Here is a 22050-nt window from a genome sequence, read left to right on the forward strand (position 1 = left end):
CAAGTACGATTTTACACATACGAGGAATTTTTTGTGGTGATATTAGTGCATGCATCAAATAACTATTAAGTGAAAATATAACAAATTAACAATATAAACTATTTAAAGAATAGAAAATATAACAAATTAACAATATAAACTATTTTAAAAAGTAGAAAATATAACTATACAATATAAATATATAAGAGATCAGAGATCCTTTATTGATGTGTTTGTGAAAAGAGTTCACTCTGGACACTCTGAACTTGAAAAACAAACTGAATTTCTCTATTTTGTGGTTTACAGTTGAGTCTCTGAAGGCTGATGGTTGTTGTTTTGTATTTGGTGAATATGATTTAAAGTTAAACAAGTTAAAGTCGAGCAGTTCTTTTGAGTTTGTCAGGACATAAAACCAGTGATCTGTGGATCTTTACTTACTCAGTGCTAAATAAAAGTTTAAATCGAAAATGTTATCACATGGTGGATTCCAAGAATCGTGAAAACCCAAGTAGTCAATAGTTTCCTTCTGGATAAATAAAATTCTGTCCTTTATATTATCTAGATTTCAAATGACACGAAGCCTTTTTGTCTCATAACTTCTCAAAATAACAAATAACTCAAACCTAAAACATGCAGTAACTCTGCCATAAGCACGTAAAAAAATAAATGGTCTAAAGTTTGAGACAGCTGCTGTGGAAAATAAAATAAGTAACTTCAGATGTTTACAGGCTGCAGGAGATTCTCACGAACAAAAATCAAGACGAAAACAAACCTCCTCCTCACGTCTGAGTGATGACAGTTAACGGTTAGAGAGATCTCAGGTGATTACAGGTGTGAGGTGAAGTTTATGTGAGCAAATGAATCGTCTGCTGTGACTCAGCGCTGACTGTTGCTCAGTTCGCTGTTCCCTCATTTCCTCCTGTTTACGAGCAGATTGTTCAGTTAGACGACATAACCGAAACCTCTCATTAAAACAGGAAGGTACCAACATGCTGTCGTCATCCTGCTCTGAATCACTGAGGCTCTGAGGCACGAGGAGCTGGACTCACTGTACAGATGTTGGAGTGAAAACACTGTGGAAAACAGCTGGTAATTCAAGATGGAGTCATAAAGCCTTAAAGGAACAGTTCACTCAAACATTAACCTCAGTCCTCCTCTCCTCCTCCTGATGATATAAAGTTCTCCTCTCTTCCTCCTGATGATATAAAGTCCTCCTCTCCTCCTCCTGATGATATAAAGTCAGGTGAAGTGTCGTAGTCCACAAAACATTTCTGGAGCTTCACAGTAAAACAGAGTTGCAGCATTCTGCTAAACAACTGAAGTAGCTGGAGACTTGATTTAAAACAGAGAAACAACCAAAGAAACATCAGATGTCTCCATACAGCTCATCTGCTGTGATCACAGTCTGCAGGAGAGAACACATCACAACCTGATCTGAGACCAGATTTACACCTTTATTAACATGAAATAAGATAAAAGTGTTAGTGTGACCTGTCTGAAGTCAGTGCAAGAGCTCGACTGCATGTCAACGGTGTAAATTACGACTTTTCAAATCAGTTTGGGATCGTCAGAGACTTGGATCACACTCAGATCATTTTTAGGTCAGCTAAGGACTCGTCATAATTTGGCTTGACAAATAAAGATGACATGGATCAAATGACTTGAGTCACAAAACTACCTAAAACATCTGTGTTTTTCCATATTTGATGTCCTCCTGTTTGACTGTGAACGATCCCACAGCTCTGATGTTTGTTTCTCAACCGTCAAACAGCAGCAGAATGAAGCTAAAGCTCCTCTTTGTTTAAAAATCAATTCCCCTGCAGACGGACAGGCTGCGACGTGCTTCACCTCTGTCTGAAATACAGAAGCCAAACATTTGGCTTCTTGTTGGAACTAGGAACATTCATCATTTAATTCCTTCAGTCTGTTGTTAAGATATTTTCTGACAACTAGAACAAGTATTATAATCTCTTTTTCTTTTGCTTATCTATGAGGGTTGCAGAGATTGCAAGTATATCTTCATGGGTGAAAGTAGAGTACACCCTGGACGAGTCACCCGCTCATCACTGATGGCAGAGGCCTCCACACAAGGTGCAACTGCACATCAGGAGCAATTTTGGGGTTCAGTATCTTGCTCAGTTCCACCCCAGGGGAGCTGGGATTTGAACCAACGACCTTCCAGTCACTAGTCAAGGGTTTGGTTGGCGGTTAGTCAACCAGCTCTACCCACTGAGCTACACAAGCCTAGTTTTATAATTTTTTTTTTCATTATTCAGGTTTTTACAGCAGTGGTGATAATAATAATGACTCTGATCAGGTTTACAACACTTGAGATGTTTTTTAGCCTGAAGAGATGACATCCAACCTGAAGACGTCATTCAAAGTTTGTGTGTGTCTGTCAGCGTGTGTCTACATGTCGATGATGTAATTGACAGGTTGAAATTAAATTATAGCCAGAACAACTTCCTGTAGATCTGAGAAGTTTGATTTAACCCTTCAACTCCTCAAAAACACTCAGAAGACACAAATTACTTGGTGTATCTGAATTTAGTGTGTGAGTAAAAGGAGTTGTATGGGATGAATGGGAAGTAAAGGGGAAAAGGAGAAAAGTGGTAGGGAGGGGAGAAGTGAGGGTATTGGGACTGTATGTGGATTTTGTTTACTCTTTGATTTGTAGAAAGGTTATGAATGGATCCCGACTATCTTTAAAGGCAGAGATATTGCTCTTTTTGTATGCTGCAGTTTCTTCAATTGAAATGTATTCTGAGATTAGGTTGGTCCAATGGATGAAATGGCAAGGTGTTCTAGATTTCCAATTTTGAAAGACTATTTTCTTAGCAATAGCTAGAGAGACAAGGACTACGATAGTGTATTTTGGGAGAACGGGAGTATTTGAAGTATCGCCTAAAAGGTAGAGTGCAGGAGACAGTGGGACTCTGGAGTCCAGGATTGTGGATAGTGTCTCAGTTACTGTAGTCCAGAGAGAAAAAACAGGTTGGCAGAGCCAGGTTGCATAAAAAATAGGTGTCAGTGCTCCCCAAATTTCACTGTGAGCAAGTGTCTGTAGCCCCATTCACTCTGCCGTTTGCATGTGGGGATCCTGCGCCAATTCTCCGCACCCTCCTCTGTGTGAAAGTTTCAGATGCAGAGGGGGTGAAATTTCATTCCGCCGCTGATCCGTCTCTGGAGGTAGTATGAGGGCCGCATTATTGGTGAACCGCCCCAGTGTGAACGGATAAGCTGGAGTGGCAGCGGGTTGGTCTGACTAGTCTGATAACTACACGAGTCCTTCACTCAAATAAATAAAGAGAAATGTCCCACAAAGCAACGTTACATGATCAAACAAAAGTAACGTAGAAACTGTAACTGTCTTTGGCAGCTTATGAGGAAAACCAATACCGTAGCTGTACGTGGAGCATTCGGAGATAATGTGGACACACTGTGTAAAGTGATATGAGTTCTATGAATGGTTTTGTATTGTATGAGTTGTAAATTGGTGTTGGTGGTCATAAAAAAGATGTTTCCTCCAGAAAGAGAAAGAGGGCCCACTCTCTCTTTATCAGAGTGGTGAAACTGGGATCTTCTAGCAGTGATGTGTTGAAACGCCATCTATTAGAGGGTTTTTTTTGTATGGGGTGGCTGAATTAATTGGTTGGTTGAATTAAGGAGTTGCTCACAAGGAAAAAGTAAATTCTTGAGGAAGATTGGTGGGCTGAAGAAAAATATGAATATTCTCTAACCAATGGGTTCCTCGCTCTCCAGTTATCGCCAAGGCCATAGTCAGTCATGTGCTGTTTTATTACCTCTGAAGAATGCCAAACTTGTGAGTTGGTATGGTTGTTTGTATGGTCAAGTGATGGGCTGAGAACAGTGTTGAAATCTCCAGTTACTATGAGATTTGTGGAGTTATACAGTAGTGAAAAAAGGTTATGAAAAAAATGAGGGTCATCAATGTTTGGAGTGTGTTTGGAGTACACGTTTGCAAGGGTAAAAGTTAAGTGATTGATTGAGATATTGACAATAATAAATCTTCCTTCTGGGTCTATAATGGATGAATTGAGGGTGAAACTGGTGTTTTTGTTTATCAAAATTGAAACGCCACTTTGTGTGCCATTAAATGTGGACAAAAATATTCTGTTGAATTGTTTGAAATGGAGGTGTTGTAGCTCTCTCTGTTAAGTGTGTTTCTTGTAAAAAGCAAATATCTGCCCTTTATTCCATGAGGTGGTGAATGATTTTAATTATTTTAGGGATAGTATAAAAGCCACATACATTCCATGATATCAGGTTAAGTGTTGGCATGATTGCATGAAGGGAGAGTACAGTATGTAGCATTTGTACTAAAGATAGGTCTGCATGGGGAGGGGGGACGGAACAGGAGCAAATGGGGTCAGGAGGGAAGAGAGGACTGAGGGAGTGGAGATTAGGTGTATATATGTAAATGAGTTACATGTATTATGCACAATGAACTTTGTGTAAGAATATGCTGAATCTGCTCCAGTGTATCAATACCTCTCCAAGCTCAGAGTATTAACCATATACAATTCATACATACAGATTTTTCTGGCTGGCTCAGAAAAGCACAGGACGTATATGGCCTGGACACACGAAACACAACACATGTAGTGTTATCAGTGAATACAGATAGACGTGACACACATACAATTACCAAAAAAACAATAAAGATTCTGTTGAAGTCAGAGAGAATAAGGGAGATGAGAGAGAGGGAGACAAAGAGAGTAGTCAGAGATCAGAGATTAGAGTTGAAAGGAGAGGAAGAGAGAGAAGGACAGAAAGAGACAGAGGGAGTGTGGGTGTATGTGTATGTGAGAGATATAAAGAGAGCAACAAATGAGAGAAAAAAGATATAGAGTGAGTAAAAGAGGGAGTGAGATTGCTAGCAAATGTACTTCAGCAAATTAAGAGAGAGAGAGTGAAAGCGCAGTATAGTGCTAGCTAATATTGTTTACAGAGGTGTAAGAATGTATACTTGTGTTGGCTATTCATTGAGAAAAGCCATGATGTTATTTTAGGGCTTCTGAATAGCTGCTCATTTATATAGACTTTGTCGACTGCCAATACTTCATGCATGTTGTCTGCTCGGTTTTCCGTTGATTTATCTCACGTGAGAACTGATCATTCATTCCATACTTGGTGTGCTTGAGTTGTCTTCCCTTGCTTTTTTTTTTTTGTTGTTGTTGATAGTGTTCAAACTTTGCAATGATGGAGTCGGGTTGGTTTGCGAGCTGGTCAGGGTCCATGATTGACTGAGGGTTTTGATAGTGGTCCTCGATGAAAGCCTCCAAGTCCGTTAAATCCCCCAGGGTGCAGTCGGAACGTAGCTTGGCTTGTGTATGTGGTAGTCGATGCAAAGTTTTTAATCACAAAGCAGTATAGTAGTCTTGTCTTGTTTCACTTGTCAACAACAGCGTGCCGCCATGTTGGATCTCACCTCTGCTCAAATCTTGCGATACTCACACGGTCATCCCCCAGAAGATGACACAAATTACTGACATGTACTCAAATACTGAGGCACTATATATTTTTCTCATCATGTTTTATTTCACTACATTTATCAAATGGCCTCAGTCACAAGTTAGATTACAAATTAAGATTTTTAACACAAAACAAAGTAAGGATTTAAATGTTTTGCATTAAAGTTGGCAATAAATTGTTCTGTGACTCCACTAATTGATTAATAGACCGTTTTAGTTGTTGGCTGAGTTAATTTATATAAAACATTATTTTCATGGGTCCAGCTTCACAAACGTGACCATTTGCTGTTTTTCTTTTAATTATTTGAACATACATGTAACAATTTTGAGTTTGTCGGGTGTCACTAAGTTGTGTCCATGTCGTTTCTCTCCTGCAGGTAAACGAACGTCAGGTGAGCAGGATGTGTATCTGGAGAAGCAGCTGGAGCGCTTCGAGTGGCAGCTGAGGACGTTAAAGGAAGTGCTCTCGTCCAATGGGAACCCGGAGAGGGCGGAGCTACTGAAGCACCACGCTGATGAGGAGGTGTGCGCCCTCGTCCTGAGCATCCTTGATAAGGTGAGGAGTTCGTTATTATCACAACATCACTGATGAACGTGAACAGGATTTATTCTGACACAGCTTCAGTTAATTAAACTGTTGCCATGTGAAGTCTCCTTTGTTGAAATTTAGGAAGATTTTCAGCTATTTTTCTGATTCCATTAAACTTTTTGATGAGTTGATGGGAACACAGCTGCTGTCTCACTATTGTTTGATAAATAACTCGTTGGAGGCAGATGTTTCTTGTGGAGGAACTTCCTGACCTCAGACCTGATTACTGTCAGGGTTGACCTCTGTGATTCTCACACAGCAGCTTCAACATCTGGTTTAAAGTATGGATTCTGTCAGGGCAGCAGATTAACAAACATCACATCACATCTGAGTTCAACTTCACTGGCAGGAGGAGTGAAAGTGTCAGCCAGAGGAGTTATTAATACCCTCGTCTTACAGCAGCTGAGCAGCTCCTGCAGGTCACGTGACCACCTGAATACTCTGCTTATCAGCTTTCTGATTGTGTCCCGACAAACTTCAGTTCATGTTCATATTTTTAACTTCTCTTACAATTGGAGCCTGTTGAACATTTCCCTCTATCTATCTATCTATCTATCTATCTATCTATCTATCTATCTATCTATCTATCTATCTATCTATCTATCTATCTATCTATCTATCTATCTATCTATCTATCTATCTATCTGCTGTTATAATGAACCTTCTCTCTGCTTGGTTCTGACAATGATGTAGTTTATGTTTCGTCTTTAATTTTCCTCTGATGTGATTTTCAGGTGAAAACAGAGACGACGGCCGATCTGAATGTCCTCCATGAACAGAAAAATAAAGCTGCCACTGAAGAACATGAGAGAAACTTGGAAGGTAACAAATGTCGAGATTATTTTCGGCACGAACAGATTTTCAGAGACGGAGCGTTTACAGTCACATAACTTTATTAATACACCACGTAGAGACAAGCTGAGGTGATCCGGAGCTCATATACCATTAATGTTTATGTCTGAAACTTTGAATTATTCATATTCTACTGATTAACAGGCACACATTCATTGAAAAGGCACATAAACATATTGGGATAAATCACAAATCATGTAAATTAACTAGGGATGATCTGATCACGTGGTATCAGACTCGAGATCGGAATCGGACGTTACATTCCCATCAGGGATCAGATAGGTAGGTAGGTAGGTAGGTAGATAGATAGATAGATAGATAGATAGATAGATAGATAGATAGATAGATAGATAGATAGATAGATATCTATAGACCATCTCAGCTCCACACAGGAACAATGCGTGCGGCATGACATCACTTTGCTGTAGTGACACTGTTGGTTGATTGGTTGGTTTGAGTGTCCCAAGACCGATTTTCTATTCTTTTTTTTACATCCGAGCACAATTTTTGGTAGAATGCAGACGCGTGCGTAACGTTACTCTGGTAAACCTGTCTGCAGTGTGGAAATGACTTGAATTTAGATATTGAAAGTAGTCCAATGGTGACATATAATATCTGCAATATGACCGTTTCACGTGGGGGGCTAACAAAAGAGCTGCATTTAATACCACACATTTGATATGGCAAATAAAAAACAAACACTCTAAGAATACAACGAGTTCACTCAAGCAACACAGGCAAAGACACCAAAGCAACAAACACCTGCGGATACTTTCAGAAGGACAGAAAATATCCTCGAGACAGCAACATGGCCACAGATGTTACAGAGAAGGTAATTAAATTAATCGCTCTGTATAACCAGCTCATCTCCGTGGTAGAGGATCAGGGTTTTCTTCGTCACCTGGAGTTTTTGAATCACCAGTGTGCCCTACCATCTTGGCATTACACTACATTTACTCCACTTTGGAGTTATAACGTGCTGGTACGCCAGGGGCGGTCCTAGACCATATGGGGCCCCAGGCGAACTTTACTGATAGTTCCCCATCCCCACAAGAAAAGACCAAAGACCATGTCCAAAGAATTGCTCATTTATTTAAGTAATGATAATCCAAATAATATAACAATATGTGCAAATGAATAAATATGTTCAATGGTAAATACACAAAAAGGAAAAATGAAATCATCTGTTACATGATACGACCATCTCCGAACCAACTCTGTTCTCATTAGGTCTGTTACATGAAGAGGCCAGTCAGCAGGATCAGCTGAAGGGGAACTGCCAGTGTTTGCTGCATCTAGAGGACACATGAAGCACACTTTCTTACCTTGTATTCATGATAACTTAAAACACACACACACACACACACACACACACACACACAAGATATAGAATAAGTATGTCATTGTAATGCTATTGTGTGACTGCAGCATAAAGTGTAACCTGATATTGTTTTAAACATTCTTGAGCCAACTTGATGAATAAAACAGGACAGTCAAGTTATTGCTCTAAATCTTTACATTCACCAGGAACACACCTGTGACACACCAAGTGTGGAATCAGAGGTGCAATCAAGATGAGCAGCTTGCACTCACCTGAACATCCAGGCTCAGTGGTTAGAGGCAGGGGGAGGTTGGCAGGAAGAGCAGCATGCTCTTGTAGTGTCTCTTCTAGTGGCTCTAGGTCCATAAACACAGAGAGAACACACAAGAGCAAATGCATTGACTGGATGAGACATGGCACAACATATTGTCATTTTCACATAAGTCAGTACATTTTTATCATCACAAACATTCACTGACACATTAAACTGCTGAGGTGCATGGCTGTTCCTGGTCTGATGAGTCAACTGCAGGTGGTCCCAGATATTTTAATGGTAGTAGTAGTATGGTAGTATTTTAATTGTGACATTCATTTTATATAAATTTGCTTAGTCCCATATGCTCACAGCTCTATGTGCATACCTCCCTGTACAAACATAACTCTTAACTGTTTTTTCATTTATTATTATTATGCTCAACTTTTATGATACAATATTCCATCAGTATGCAGTGTGTACTTGTCTCTGTTCATCTCTATAAAGTCCACATGTTGATATCCTCATCCGCATATGAGGCACTGACTCACTCAGCACTTCACTAGTTTGCACTCTGGTTAGATATTAAACTGTATTTCACGGTACTTGAACTTGACAGTAAAGTTAAAACTAATCCAAAACTGAGTCTAATCTAATTTTGCTATATGGACAGTTATGATAGACTTTTCACGTTCACTCATTTTTTTAATTTCATGGCACACAAGTGCTGTAAAGTGCAGCTAGCGTCAACTTGTGTAAGCAGTCTAAACCGGTCTTATGACAGTCTTATTATGACAATTTTGCTGCCGACTGCATGAGATACCTTTCTCCTTGGCATGTTTCTGCTGCTCTTCTTCTTCTTCTTCTCTGCACTTTTTTGGTTTAAAAATTGTTGGATTATGCAGTTAATGTTACTTTTATACAGTTGTGTTAATGCCAGTCTCACTGTTAAATGTGTTTTTGGGATACATTTGTATTGATTGCACTGTAACAAAACAAAATCAGTGACTACTGATCCAGACCGTGCATCCCGTTCAGAACTTATCGGACCACATCCAGTCAGTGTCAGAGTCACGATGTGTTGTGCAAGCTAATGTTGTTTATAAAAGAAACAGTTATAGAAGTAATAAAAGGTTAGGAACTGAAGAGATGCAGAAAAACACCTGCACTCACCCAGTGTGGCTCTGTGTAGTCATGTTCATTTGAATGTTAATAAATAGATTTTATTGTATGTAATTCTCAGGTCTTTTGTTTAATGTGACACCATCAGTCTGAGTTTGTGTTTTTTGTTGCAGAGCTGCAGAAGAGACACGAACAAGAGAAAACTGAACTGACAGAAAGGTTTGAGGCTGCTGAGAACGTCCTTAAGGTAAGATAGAGCAGATCAGTAACTGTCTTTTCATCAGTTTATCAGCTCTTATGCTTTTATTATTAACTTTGTGTTTTAACTGAAGGGTAAAGTGGAGGAACTGACGTCAGACCTGCAGGTTTATAACGAGTTGAAGATGAGAGTGGAAGAGTCGACGTTCAAAAAGGACCTGCAGAGAAATATTCAGGTGAGTGAACTCAAACATACAAACCAAATAATTAATTTATTCTTCATGAGGAACATACAGAAGAACTAAGAAGTGTGTTTGTCCTCCAGGCCCACGGCAGCCCAGGTGCATTCTGGGAGTCTGAGCAGGAGTCTCTGCTGTTTGTCATTGAGATGAAGAGTGAGCGCGTGCAGGAGCAGAACAGGAAGTTGCTGCAGATGGACTCTCTGGTGAGTCAACTGAAGAAACACTGCATCATCACCTTTCTTCTTCTTCTTCTTCTTCTTCTTCCTCTTCTTCTTCTTCTTCTTTTTCTTCTCCTCCTACTCCTACTCCTACTACTTCTTCTTTGTCTTCTCCTCCTTCACCTGCTCCTTCATCTTTGTCTTCTCCTCCTTCACCTGCTCCTTCATCTTTGTCTTCTCCTCCTTCACCTGCTCCTTCATCTTTGTCTTCTCCTCCTTCACCTGCTCCTTCATCTTTGTCTTCTCCTCCTTCACCTGCTCCTTCATCTTTGTCTTCTCCTCCTTCACCTGCTCCTTCATCTTTGTTGTCTTCTGGTGGTTCTCAGGTGGAGAAGAATTTGTCTCTGGAAGATCAGATCATCAACATCCTGCAGCAGAACGAAGATCTGAGAGTCCGGATAGACAACTGCCAGACTCTGATTCAGTAAGAACTCTCCTCTTTGTCACCACCAGCAGCTCATTATGAAGGACTATGGCACCACCTGCTGTACAGTTCACAACTGCACAAAGATCCTGTAACGCACTTTCAAATTATAAATGGCTCAGGTTCACTGAGTTAAATCTATTTTATTGTAACGCCACAGACCTGCAGTTAATCAGCTCTTCATCTTTAAATCAGTTTTAGTGGGTTTCGTGGATTTTTCAACTGAAGGATCAACAACACAGTTTGGAGCCTCCAAAATGTCCACATGTCTCTGAAACTGTTTAAACACAAACACACAAGTGCTAGAAAATATCTGACTTTGGCTGTGATCTCATCACATGACAGTGACGTTGACCTGCTGCTACCACAAACCAACACCTGTTAAATCCTAAACATGAAATACACAAAATAAAATGGTTGCTATTCTTTAAACCTCTGGATTTAAAGAGACAGGATTGCCTTTAAAATGTATTCTTCTGTTTAACATACAGTTATGATATAGAATTCTGCAACTTTTGCAGTAGTTTTTTTATTTAAAATGTGTATCTCTTGATGTTGTAACACACTGTAGTCGGCTGTGCAGAGAAACAGGACAGACTGAGGACAGAGAACAGGCAGTTCATCATCACTGAATCACCTAAATAGGTTTTAATCAAGTTGTGTTGGATCCAGGTTCTGACTCCAAACATGAACTTAAATGCAGTAATGCTGACTCTCTCTCTGTCGTGTATTTGTCAGGGGTTTATCGAAGGAGCAGCAAGACATGAAGGTGGCGCTGGAGAGGCAGCTGGTGATCAACCAGAAGCTTTCTCAGGAAAAAGAGCAGCTGATGTTCAAACTGAGACACAGAGACTCGTGTCCAACCATCCACCTGCCCGCCATGCTGCCAGAGATCACGCCCAGTTGACTGTGATCATGTGACTCTGGTCACATGATCTTGTAGCTAGTGAGCAGACTGTGTGTCTGTCGAGCTGCCATCATCATTCACAAGGTAACCTGCAGTCGGCCTGGTTCTCCTCTGACTGGGATTTAAACTCAGCTGCAGCTGCTCGTCTGAAGAGCAACAAGCAGCGTCAACACAACTGTCAGGACTTTTAGCTGGATCCTCATCGATCCACAACAACAAGGATGAATATTTCCCATTGGAGCTGTGACTCCACTGGTAAATGTTCTGATGCTAACGTGAAAAGCGACTCTGCTCCAGCAGCTACATGGACTCTAAACTGGATCCTGTGGGTTCAGATGGTTCTGAGCCTCAGGCTGTCGTGGTAAAACTGCTGCCACGCTGATCTGTTAGTCAAATGACTGTTAGCTCTTCAGTTCTTCATGTTTACTCAAATTAAGTTTTTTAAAGGATTATGAGACAGATGGACAGATCAGGGTAGCAGCATCCTCTGCGCTTGGTCACACCAGAAAGTCACGTGTCAAAGTCACAATGTTGTGGCTATTTGTCAGGCTAGTTAGCTTACTACTGTAGCTGGAGAGCTAATTAGCTGACTGGTGAAATGCTATCTAACTGTTAATGTCAAAGCAAACAAGACTGAGTACTCTCCAGTGTCCTGAAGCTACACTTGTAATCATTTTTATGCAGACATGCTTCAGAACTAGCCAGCTACAATAGCCTGCCAAGCTTGTTAGCTGCTGGTTAGCCATTCAGCTAAATCTGTTAGCATTGTTTATTTCAGAGACAGATTCATCCCCACCAGCTTTCATCCCACAGCTTATTGAAGACCGTGCTGCTTCTTCTTTCAGGTCAGATAAAACTGGCTGTTTCTACAGTGTCTGTCAGCCCGTTCACTTTAATGTCAGCTCAGTCACGACTATTTCAAGTCAGTTAGCTGTCCGAATTCAGTTTGCTGCGAACAAAACCGCTAATCATGACAATGACATACTAGTGTGACCTGGCCTGAGTGACCACAGTCTACCTGCTGAAGGGCCTTGGACTCGCGTAATAACTGATCATGAAGCTGCATCTTCTGGTTCTGAGGCGACAGACCACCATGGAAGAAAACCGACTTCTCTGTTTTCTGAAACACAACACTTCATGCCAGATTGTATGACTGTCTCTGTCTGTCGGACTCTGAGCAGCTCCAGCAAATTAAATTGTCTTGCTCAGTAGCACATATTTGTGACTGAGTTGATTTAGTGTTCTGCTTCAACTTGGACGTCTTCCAAGAGCTACTGTTATATTGAAGGTGCCAGGAGGTAAATTCAGGTGGATGACGTTTCCATAGATTGATTTCTTCAAGCAAAGTTCCTACAAAGTGTCCACTAGGGTTTGGATGATTTTTCAAGTTTTCAAACTGGCCACCGTCAGCACAACAACCGATGATCACTGAAAAATGCAGATAAAATATATATTTAGATTTTTACACAGTTTGTGGCTGAGCAGCAGCTCAAGCTCATTCTTCAGAGGAAGATCATTAAACTGCCACAGTAGTTACAGGCATTGCTCTAAAACACAACCTGTGACTGCTGAACGCTCGTGTCCACTGGAGCCTGTTGGAACTACAATGAGATGTCACTGAGTATCTTTGAGATCTTCACAGGAAAACATCGAGGACCCTCTCAGATTTTCCTTGGAAAACACCTAGATGTCCAGTTAGAGAGCTGAAATGGCTTCACAAACATTTCAACACTGAAACTAAACAAGTTTAAACCATCAACTGTTCTCCTCATCTTCACTTCTTCCTCTTCCTCATGCCACGTAAGTTTTTAATTTTTATTTCTCGTCTGGGTGCCTTACAACACACAGACGCCTCCTGACGACACCTTATTATCGTAGGGCTGTTCATCGCTGCTGTTGGAGGGCGACACCACTTCACTGTCAGTATCTGGTGTTTACATACAGTCTATGAATCCAGTATTCAGGAGCCGAACAAACAAACCACGTGGAGCTCTTTCTATTTTGGTGTTTCATGAGCTTCACAATCAAAACATATTCTCAACACACAGAGGTCTGTTTTAGTTTTGTCAGTACAAAATGACAGCTAAAAATATCAGTCTTAGTGTTTTTAGCATCTTAGCATCTTAGCTGACAAATGACAAAATCCTAGAGAGCTAACATGAAATGCTAAAGTTAGAATTCTAACTTTCTAAAACACTGTTACCTTACATAAAAGGAAGCATGCTACATGCTACCTTATCTTGATACACAGATTTTGGTATTGGACCTGTTCAGGCTAAATCCTCATCCGATGATAGTTAATGGGTTTTCAGATTGTACACTTAATGAGTGTGGTAACAAGTCATAACACCAGATATTAAATGCTAAATACCAGTATGTCAAAATCCATCTTGTTAGCATGCTACAGTTAGCACATTCAGCACAAACTACAGCTGGCAGTGATAAAAGTTGAGTTCAGTGTTTTAGCACCACGAGTGATAAAAATCATAACATTTTTGTGTTGTTTTAAAAAATGTTGAAACAGTTTTGTTAGCAAGCATTAAATCATCATCAGACATCAGTGACTCAGCGAAATTCCTCCATGCATCCCATTGGGGGCTAGCTGGTCAGCTACTGTGGCTACAGGGCTAACTGGTCAAATATTATCAGGACTGAATATTGAAGCGGTTTACTGAACCTGCTTTTGGCACATTTATGCCACCACGCTTTACGACTAGCCTGCTACAATAGCCTAACAAGCCAGCTAGCTTGCAAACTGCCAGATGATTATTTACCTTTTTGAAGCAAAAAAAAAAAAGGAGCATAGCTTTTTCTTCCGTTAGACTTTCTGGCTCTCTGTCGGCAGTCCTGTAGCTTGAGAGCTAATCATGTGCTAGCAAGCTAACATTGCTTAAAGAGTTAGCTGGATCTCTAACAGTTATTCAAGTATGAGTTAACAGACATGCTATGTTTATACCATGACTGAGAATAATATTTTATACTATAAAACAGGGTTCAAAATTATCTAAAATAATGTAAGCTAAATAGATCGAATCTGCCATTTTGGATTAATTAACTCCCTGTTTACTCAAAGTTTAGCAGCAGAACAGTTAGCATCTGGACAGTGTAAAGGCTGTTTAAGAGTTTATAATCATTTAATTTTTACATCATAGTTAAATTTTTACATTAAGAACTACTCCAACAATCAAAGAACAATATTCAGTACATACACTCTTGCCTTTAATCAGTTTGCTAACTGCCAGATGGCTACTTGGCATGTAAGCAAAAATAAGTTAGCATAGCTTGTTCCTCCATCAGACTCTCTGGCTCTCTGTACTGTACCTGGAGAGCTAACTAATAATGTGCTAGCAAGCAAGTAACATGCAGGCAGTGGCAAGCTAGTATAGCTCAAAGAGTGAGCTGGGTCACAAACAGTTAGCTATGTAGGAGTTAACAAACTACACAGGGACACACTGTGTTTTTTGCATGACGGTTATATTTCATACTTTGTAAAAACAGGGTTAGATCAAATGTAAAATATGATGGACATTGGATAGAATCTGCCATTTTGGATTAATCGGCTCTCTGTTCCCAAAAGTTCAGAACTGTTGCAACAGTTAGCAACTAAACGGTGTAAAGTCTATTTACTATTGTGAAGGTTTCACTGTTTACATTTTTAGATAATATTTTAATTGTACATCAGATCTTCTGTAAACCGTCACAGAACAATGATTACTGTGCACTGTCGCCTTGATATCTCTGTTTCTGGATTTGTTGTGTCACTTTTTAAAAGATGTGAAAATATTCTTCTCAACTTACAACCTTATTTGCTTTTTTGTTACTGGGGCGTTGGATTTATGGGATGTGACCTTTTTGTATTGCCAAAAAAACCAAACCTTTGTCAGTGTTTTGACAACTTTCTCCTTATGCACGAGCACTTTGACCAGTATTTTACTAGGACTTTGTATAAGAGAGATTTTTTTCCATATTTGTATAGTTTTGAATTTTTTCGACTTGTATATAAAAACTTCTTCCATTGGTTGGATTTAAGTCCAGATATTTGATTTTCTTTCTTTCTTTTTTTTGGCTTGACTAAATAAAAAAACTGAAACTTAAACTGATCATTGTGACTACAATGTCTATTGTGTAATGTAATGTTGACAACACAATAACCCCAAGCAATGTGTAGAGAAGGATGACAGCATGGAGAAGAAGCTAAAGCAGTGTCATGTTTAAAAGATGCCGTGTCCCTGAATAAACATGCCTCACTTTGGACTTGTCAAACTGGAGAGTGTCACTCCGTCTTTGAGCTTTTCTTTGGATTACATGTGACTCCAGACACAACAACAAAACAACAGTTTGACTGACATGAAATCGTATTTCAGTTATTCAGAAGACTTAATGTTACTTTGTAATGAAAGAACAAAGGTTTAGTTAACTGTGAGAGTTTGGATTTCAAAGAGTTAAAACTGTGACAATAATTAAAATGTGTATGTCATAGGTGCAAGTTATATTTCAAAAATATCTGATAAATACATTTTTTCATTTATTTTAATACAAAAATGAATACATACCCAATATTCACTACACAGCTAAACAACTACAACAATCGATCACAGTAATGCACATGCACACACATAGTAATCAATAAGAAACAGGAAATGAGGAAGTGCCACGTAAATGAAATAAATAAAACACAATAACAGAAATAAAATACAACTATCAAATATTATCAATCATAAATCAATTTAAAAACGCTAATACATTTTCCTTGAGTAACGTTTACAGTACAGGACTGTAATTTGAAGTCTTTTCACAGTGTGGTGTTAGTTACTGTAACTGAAGTAACGTATCTGAGTACTTCCTCCTCCTCTGATCCTCTGTAATTCAGCTGTTTGGCCACCAGAGAGCAGCAGAGGACCGTTGAGACGGGAGATCAAACCTGTGGCGCTCAGTTTCCTGTAATCAGTCTGATGTTTTCAGCTCTGACGGCAGCAGAAACAACCACACAAATCAGCTGATGATGATTGAAACCACATCATGAGACCAGAACAAAGACTGTAACAGAGTGACGCAGTGATCCGCCTGCAGGAGGCGCTGCAGCCCAGCAGCAGCAAGGGGATGTTTTGCAGGGACACCTTAAGCTTTATTGTATGTGTTGACAGCGGTGGTCGTACCATATGAACTGTTACTCTTAAATAACTTGTTTGAAAATGATAAGATTGTCAGATAATTTGATATAAAATATTATATTTTTTGCATCTGCTTACTCAAACACAGCTTATTCCTCTGTTCTGTTTTTTTTATTAAAAGATAAACAGGATGGACATCATTTTCATGGCTTCAAAATTATATATTATACATATTTTCATTTTTTAATGTGAAATTAGCTTGCTGATTTTGGACAATGAGATTTTTGACTGAAGCCCAGGAGGCCCAACACCCCTGACCTGCTGCTCTGTGTGTGTGTGTGTGTGCGTGCGCGCGCGTGTGTGTGTGAAGCACTGAGAGGATGTAAGAGGATCAGTGTGTCAGAGGCTGTTTGACAAGATGAGACAATACCTGGTCAGCTCCTGCTGAGTGTGTGTGTGTGTGTGTGTGTGTGTTAGCTGTGGGTCACAGCCTCTCCTGTCATGTCACAGTGTTCCCATGACACTTCACAGCCACCTGGACTCACCTGAAGAGGAGAGAGAGAGTGTGAACAAACACAGACGAGTCCATCAGTGGGTCAAACACCTTAGACGACCTCCATGGATTTATTGTTGATCATCACATAAACGGTACGGATGAGTTTTGAGAGTAGTGTCGATGAGCTCCGTCACCATTGAAGGGCAACAAACACCAAACACTGCAGACCGGAAACAATGAATCAAGCTGCACACATTAAACATGATGATTTAGTTCAGCACTCATCATATCACTGCCTCAATGTGACCCACAGAGCTCAGTGTGTCCCACAATGCATCACTGCTTCACACCTGCACATCTTATGGAGGTTGACAGCAACAGAAATCAAGACTATTATCAATATCAATAAACAGTATGGAATTATAACCACATATTGTTTATCACGTAATATTAAACATCAAATATTAAAGTAATAGTTCACCCACAAACATTAACCTCAGTCATCAAATTTCAAATAAAAAGTCAAGAAAGATGAATTTAAAACTCCATGAAGAGAAACAACAAACCGATCAATAGACAATCATCCTATCACAACAGATTTCACTCCAGTCAGTGATGCTGAGCTTTTATCTCACAGGTAGAAAGTAATAGAGATGATTTAAAAGCTTTTAAAAGGTGTGCTCCTGTTGACAGAGTTTTCTTTCACAGCGTTTCACGTATCACACTGCACACATTTGCTCTCTTTGTGTGAACAACCGCAATCACGGCACACATGGGTTTTATTCTGTACAGCCGCAGGTAATCAACAGAACAGGTAGGTCACATGACCACATTACATAATCCACATAAATCCACGGTTGCCACAACAAAACAAAACTCATTCAAAAGCGGCACAATAATAAATTAATGAGAGCACATCTCTCAACTGCTCCCCTGTTCCTGTGCTTGAGATTGAACAGGCTTTCGAGCAGAACCTTCGTGTTTCTGAGACGTTCTTGATGCATAAACCTTTAGAACATTTAAAAACCTTTGCGTCCTGTTTTTCTCCTTGTCACTTTATCTCGGAGTCTTTGTGAGTTAGAAACCTGAAACAACAAACTTAACATGAACGAGAATCGGAGCCAAACTGCCTCCATGTTTGACCTTCGTGCAGCTGCTCCTCGTCGCCCAATTAAATCTGATCTCTCTGACAAACAGAATGACATCCACTGGCTGGACGACTGTATCGTCACTGTCGCTGTTTCGCCACGTCGCTCGCGCTCCACGTCTCCCCTTTTACATTTTTAAGTGCCCTTTTCATGTGGAGCATAAAGAGAAGAGATTAGACGAGGAGAAAAAGGAAATTTGCAGTTATTTCCTGTTAATATCTTCCTCTTGTTGGGCTCTAATGAGAGGAGGCGCCCCTTCACTTTCAAGAGGGCTTAGCAGCAGTTAGCTGGCTCCGGGCTGCAGGACAATAATCACATTTTAACTCAGGCTCACACCCCGAGCCCTCACAATAACTCACACCACTTAATTCCTCCTTTCAGAGCGGCGATAAAACGCCAGAGGCAGAATTAATAGATGCTAATGGCTGCCTTCAATCAAAGCCGAGCGGGATCCAATCTGCACTGAGGCCTATTAATTAACATGTGGTGGGGGGGGGCAGGATGGAAGGAAAAGGGGCTCGTCGGTTCACACGGGCCTCCGCAGGGCAGCTCATTGAGGGTGGAGGCAGGGGGGCTTTGTGGAGCCTCCCAGGCCACAATTTGAGGCTCCTGAATGGGCTGCCATTTGTCCTCCAGGTCCAAAAGCTGCACAGGAAGAGCCGAGTCCAGGCCGAGACCGGGTGGCGCGGGTCGAACCAGACGTCCAAATTGTGTCTGATGAGGAGGACGACCAGTCGGAGACACGAGTCGGGAAAACAGGAATCATAACACACAGAGTGTGTCATCTGTCACTCCTAATGTTTTAAACATGTGTGTTCAGCGTACTGACAGTTTAATTCAAACAGACAGACAGCATGCTGAGAGAGCAGCTCGTGGTCATGGAACCATGCAAAAGTTAGTTAGTTAGTTCATACAAGTTTGATATTGTGAAATAATATGACAATTTGTTTATGGAGTGACAGAGCAAGATGACATCATCTATTATGTCACAAACCATCACAAGCTGCGTCTTTCAAACCTCAGTGAAAAACAGCTCAACAGGTATCAGACAGAGATGGAAACAGTAGGTGTGAAACTACATTCAGTACATAAGAAGTGGCGTTTTCAGCTCCAGAGCTCAATTTCACAGGTTCTGTGGTACTGGCCCGATGTCTCCAGTGATTTCACACTTGCACATGTTGAAACACAGTCCTGAGCAGTGGTCTCTGGTTTGCCATCTCATCTAGCTGTAATGCCACCACCGTCCCTTCTATGTTCTGATACAAATGAGCTGATTTTCATGTCTAGAGGTGGAGTTACAACAAGATGGCTTCAAAGCCGGAGACCAGTGTTCAACCCTGTGTTCCATCTGTCAGCTTGAAACTGCTGGATATTTATAATGAGATGTCGGGACATTTAGCAGCTGCGTCTGTGGAGACAGAGCCAGATACTTTAACTCTAAAGATGATCATTATGATGTAGAAATGATGCTGACATTTGTTCCGATGAGCTGTTCTGATCAAATGTATTGATCCCCAGGAGTCTCCATGTTTTACACTGAGTCTCAGCTCCTGATACTTACATGTTGTGAACCTATTAACATTATCTGAACTGATGGATTAAACATGGCCTCATGATTTCACTGTAGATTAAAACAGTCACACAATCAATAAAATACAGTTTTTTTTTTCTCCCCTTGGAGCCGAGCGATGTCTCAGTCAGTGTGCTGAAGACAAGAAGTTAACTGAAGTCATATTCAACTTAATATCTTTGCTTTTACTTAATTGTGACTTTTGGTATTTAATGCAGAAAAGCACAAGTGTTGTTGTGTTTTTACCTTCAGGGCCACCATATCTTTATCCATATCTTCATATTTTTGATTATATTTTGGAATCTGCAAACTCATTAAAATACTCAAATTACAAATCTTAACATTGATCTGTTTCACTCTGACCTCTCCAGTGACAAACGCCACATGTGGAGGTGTCCTGACGTCTGTCGGGGGAACCAGCAGAATGAAGTGAACGACCTGATGATGACGAGTAAAACTCATGTCAGCTTGATTGGTGTCAACTAACTGATGAAAGTGTAAATCATTGACAGGTTTGAACAGGTGGGTGATTATTATGCACGCTCAGTCTGTCGGTTCAAGAGCTGAAACTTCTCTGTGATTGAACAGATAAAGCAGGGAGGTTTCCTCTGACCTTTGGCCCCTGAGGTCAATTGTCTTGTTCCGTGTCAATTGAGCTGTTGCTCAGACACACACGCACACACACACACACACACACACACACACACACACACACACACACACACACACACACACACACAGTTAGAGGAAGTGCGTTTGTCTGTTTTGTCTCTGTGATCTTTTCAGTTGACTTAGTTTGTGACTGAAGTCACGTCATGTTCGCTGATTGTCTCACAGCTCAGAGACATCTTTAAAAAACACTTAAATCTATTACTTACTTTTCTGTGTTTTTTTTGTCAGAAACTAAGACATTTAAAGACGTCACTATCACAGTTTATGATTGATGAAATGACACTTTTGAGGGGACATGCTCACATTGCCTTTAAAATCATAACCATCCAGTTTAAAATGACAGTTTTGACACAAAGTCACAGATGAGTTTTATTCATTTACATGTAAACCTGCACGGGTCTTATTTTGCAATATTTAATTTTTCCATATTTAAAACAGCATGTGACCCATTTTCCCACAGCAGCACAAATTACATTCCGCACCCAAGCCTACCTGCTATAAATTGATACCGACGCCCGACCCACATTTGAAAAAATGACTGGCATTAGGTAACTCCAAATTTATCCCAAACATCAGACTTGAGTGTCGTTGAGATATTGTCAGCTATTTTTAAAATCTCGACTTGCCTTTTTTTCAACTCTTCAGGATCCATTTTCTACGGAGCCCTGGGGGTGACATGGGATTTTGTTTTTTAATCTCGTGAGTGCGACTTACTGTCTCGTGTGCACGAGATAGTAAGTTTCACTCGCGAGATAGTAAGTAAGATGCAGTGGCACTCTGGCTCAAATGACTGAATTGAGTGAACGTTGTGGTGTTAACTCAACAATGATGGGACGCTGGAAACTTGAAGTGCCGTTTACTTCAACAACTTTTATTGTAACATAGTTCACAGTAGCAGCATCGTTTTGTACATAGTCGCCATCTTGTTGAACTCTGACCTCTGCTTAGAGCGTGTTAACCACGACCTGTCTTATAGTGAAGTGAAGTGAAAGGCGAGAGAATGTGGTCTGTGGGAGAATGTCATGGAAAATTGAAAGTATTTTAGTAAATTTAGGTTTTCTGTCGCAACTTTCACATGAATGTGTTACTATATGCACCTGCATCCATTGTTAATCATTTGTCCTGACTGCTGCAATGTTATTTCATAAACTGATTATAACCAAACTAATATTACCTTGACAACTCCTCCATCATCATGGCTAGCATGATAGCTATTAAAACACCTGGACACTCATCGTGGATCATCAAAATACCTGTTACATGTAGCTCTTACCTTTACACAGTAACAAGAACACACTTTTATTAATGAATTAATCAATTAAAATTCTGAGATGGTCTCCATCCCTGATAATAATCCTGCATTTAACCGACTGCACTGTTTAATTATGTCAAAATGTGCATGAATTAATATCAGGCACGTGCGATATAGATATGAAATATGAATTCTTATCAT

At 40.2% G+C, this 22050-nt stretch overlaps 1 protein-coding gene across 2 annotated transcripts in view; it reads left to right on the forward strand.

The window, feature by feature from the left end:
* ccdc69 (coiled-coil domain containing 69) overlaps positions 1 to 15854 on the forward strand; it is a 36043-nt gene extending 20189 nt beyond the window's left edge. For both annotated transcript variants that reach the window (XM_037077467.1, XM_037077466.1), the window contains exons 3-9: positions 5852 to 6030; positions 6798 to 6885; positions 9785 to 9858; positions 9944 to 10045; positions 10135 to 10254; positions 10596 to 10693; positions 11432 to 15854. In XM_037077467.1, coding sequence (XP_036933362.1) covers positions 5852 to 6030; positions 6798 to 6885; positions 9785 to 9858; positions 9944 to 10045; positions 10135 to 10254; positions 10596 to 10693; positions 11432 to 11600 — 830 coding nt within the window. In that variant the 3' untranslated portion in view covers positions 11601 to 15854. The remainder of the gene's footprint in view (positions 1 to 5851; positions 6031 to 6797; positions 6886 to 9784; positions 9859 to 9943; positions 10046 to 10134; positions 10255 to 10595; positions 10694 to 11431) is intronic.
* Positions 15855 to 22050: the final 6196 nt, after the last annotated feature.

Source organism: Acanthopagrus latus, chromosome 18, assembly GCF_904848185.1.
Source record: "Acanthopagrus latus isolate v.2019 chromosome 18, fAcaLat1.1, whole genome shotgun sequence".
In the NCBI taxonomy this organism is placed as follows: Eukaryota; Metazoa; Chordata; class Actinopteri; order Spariformes; family Sparidae; genus Acanthopagrus; species Acanthopagrus latus.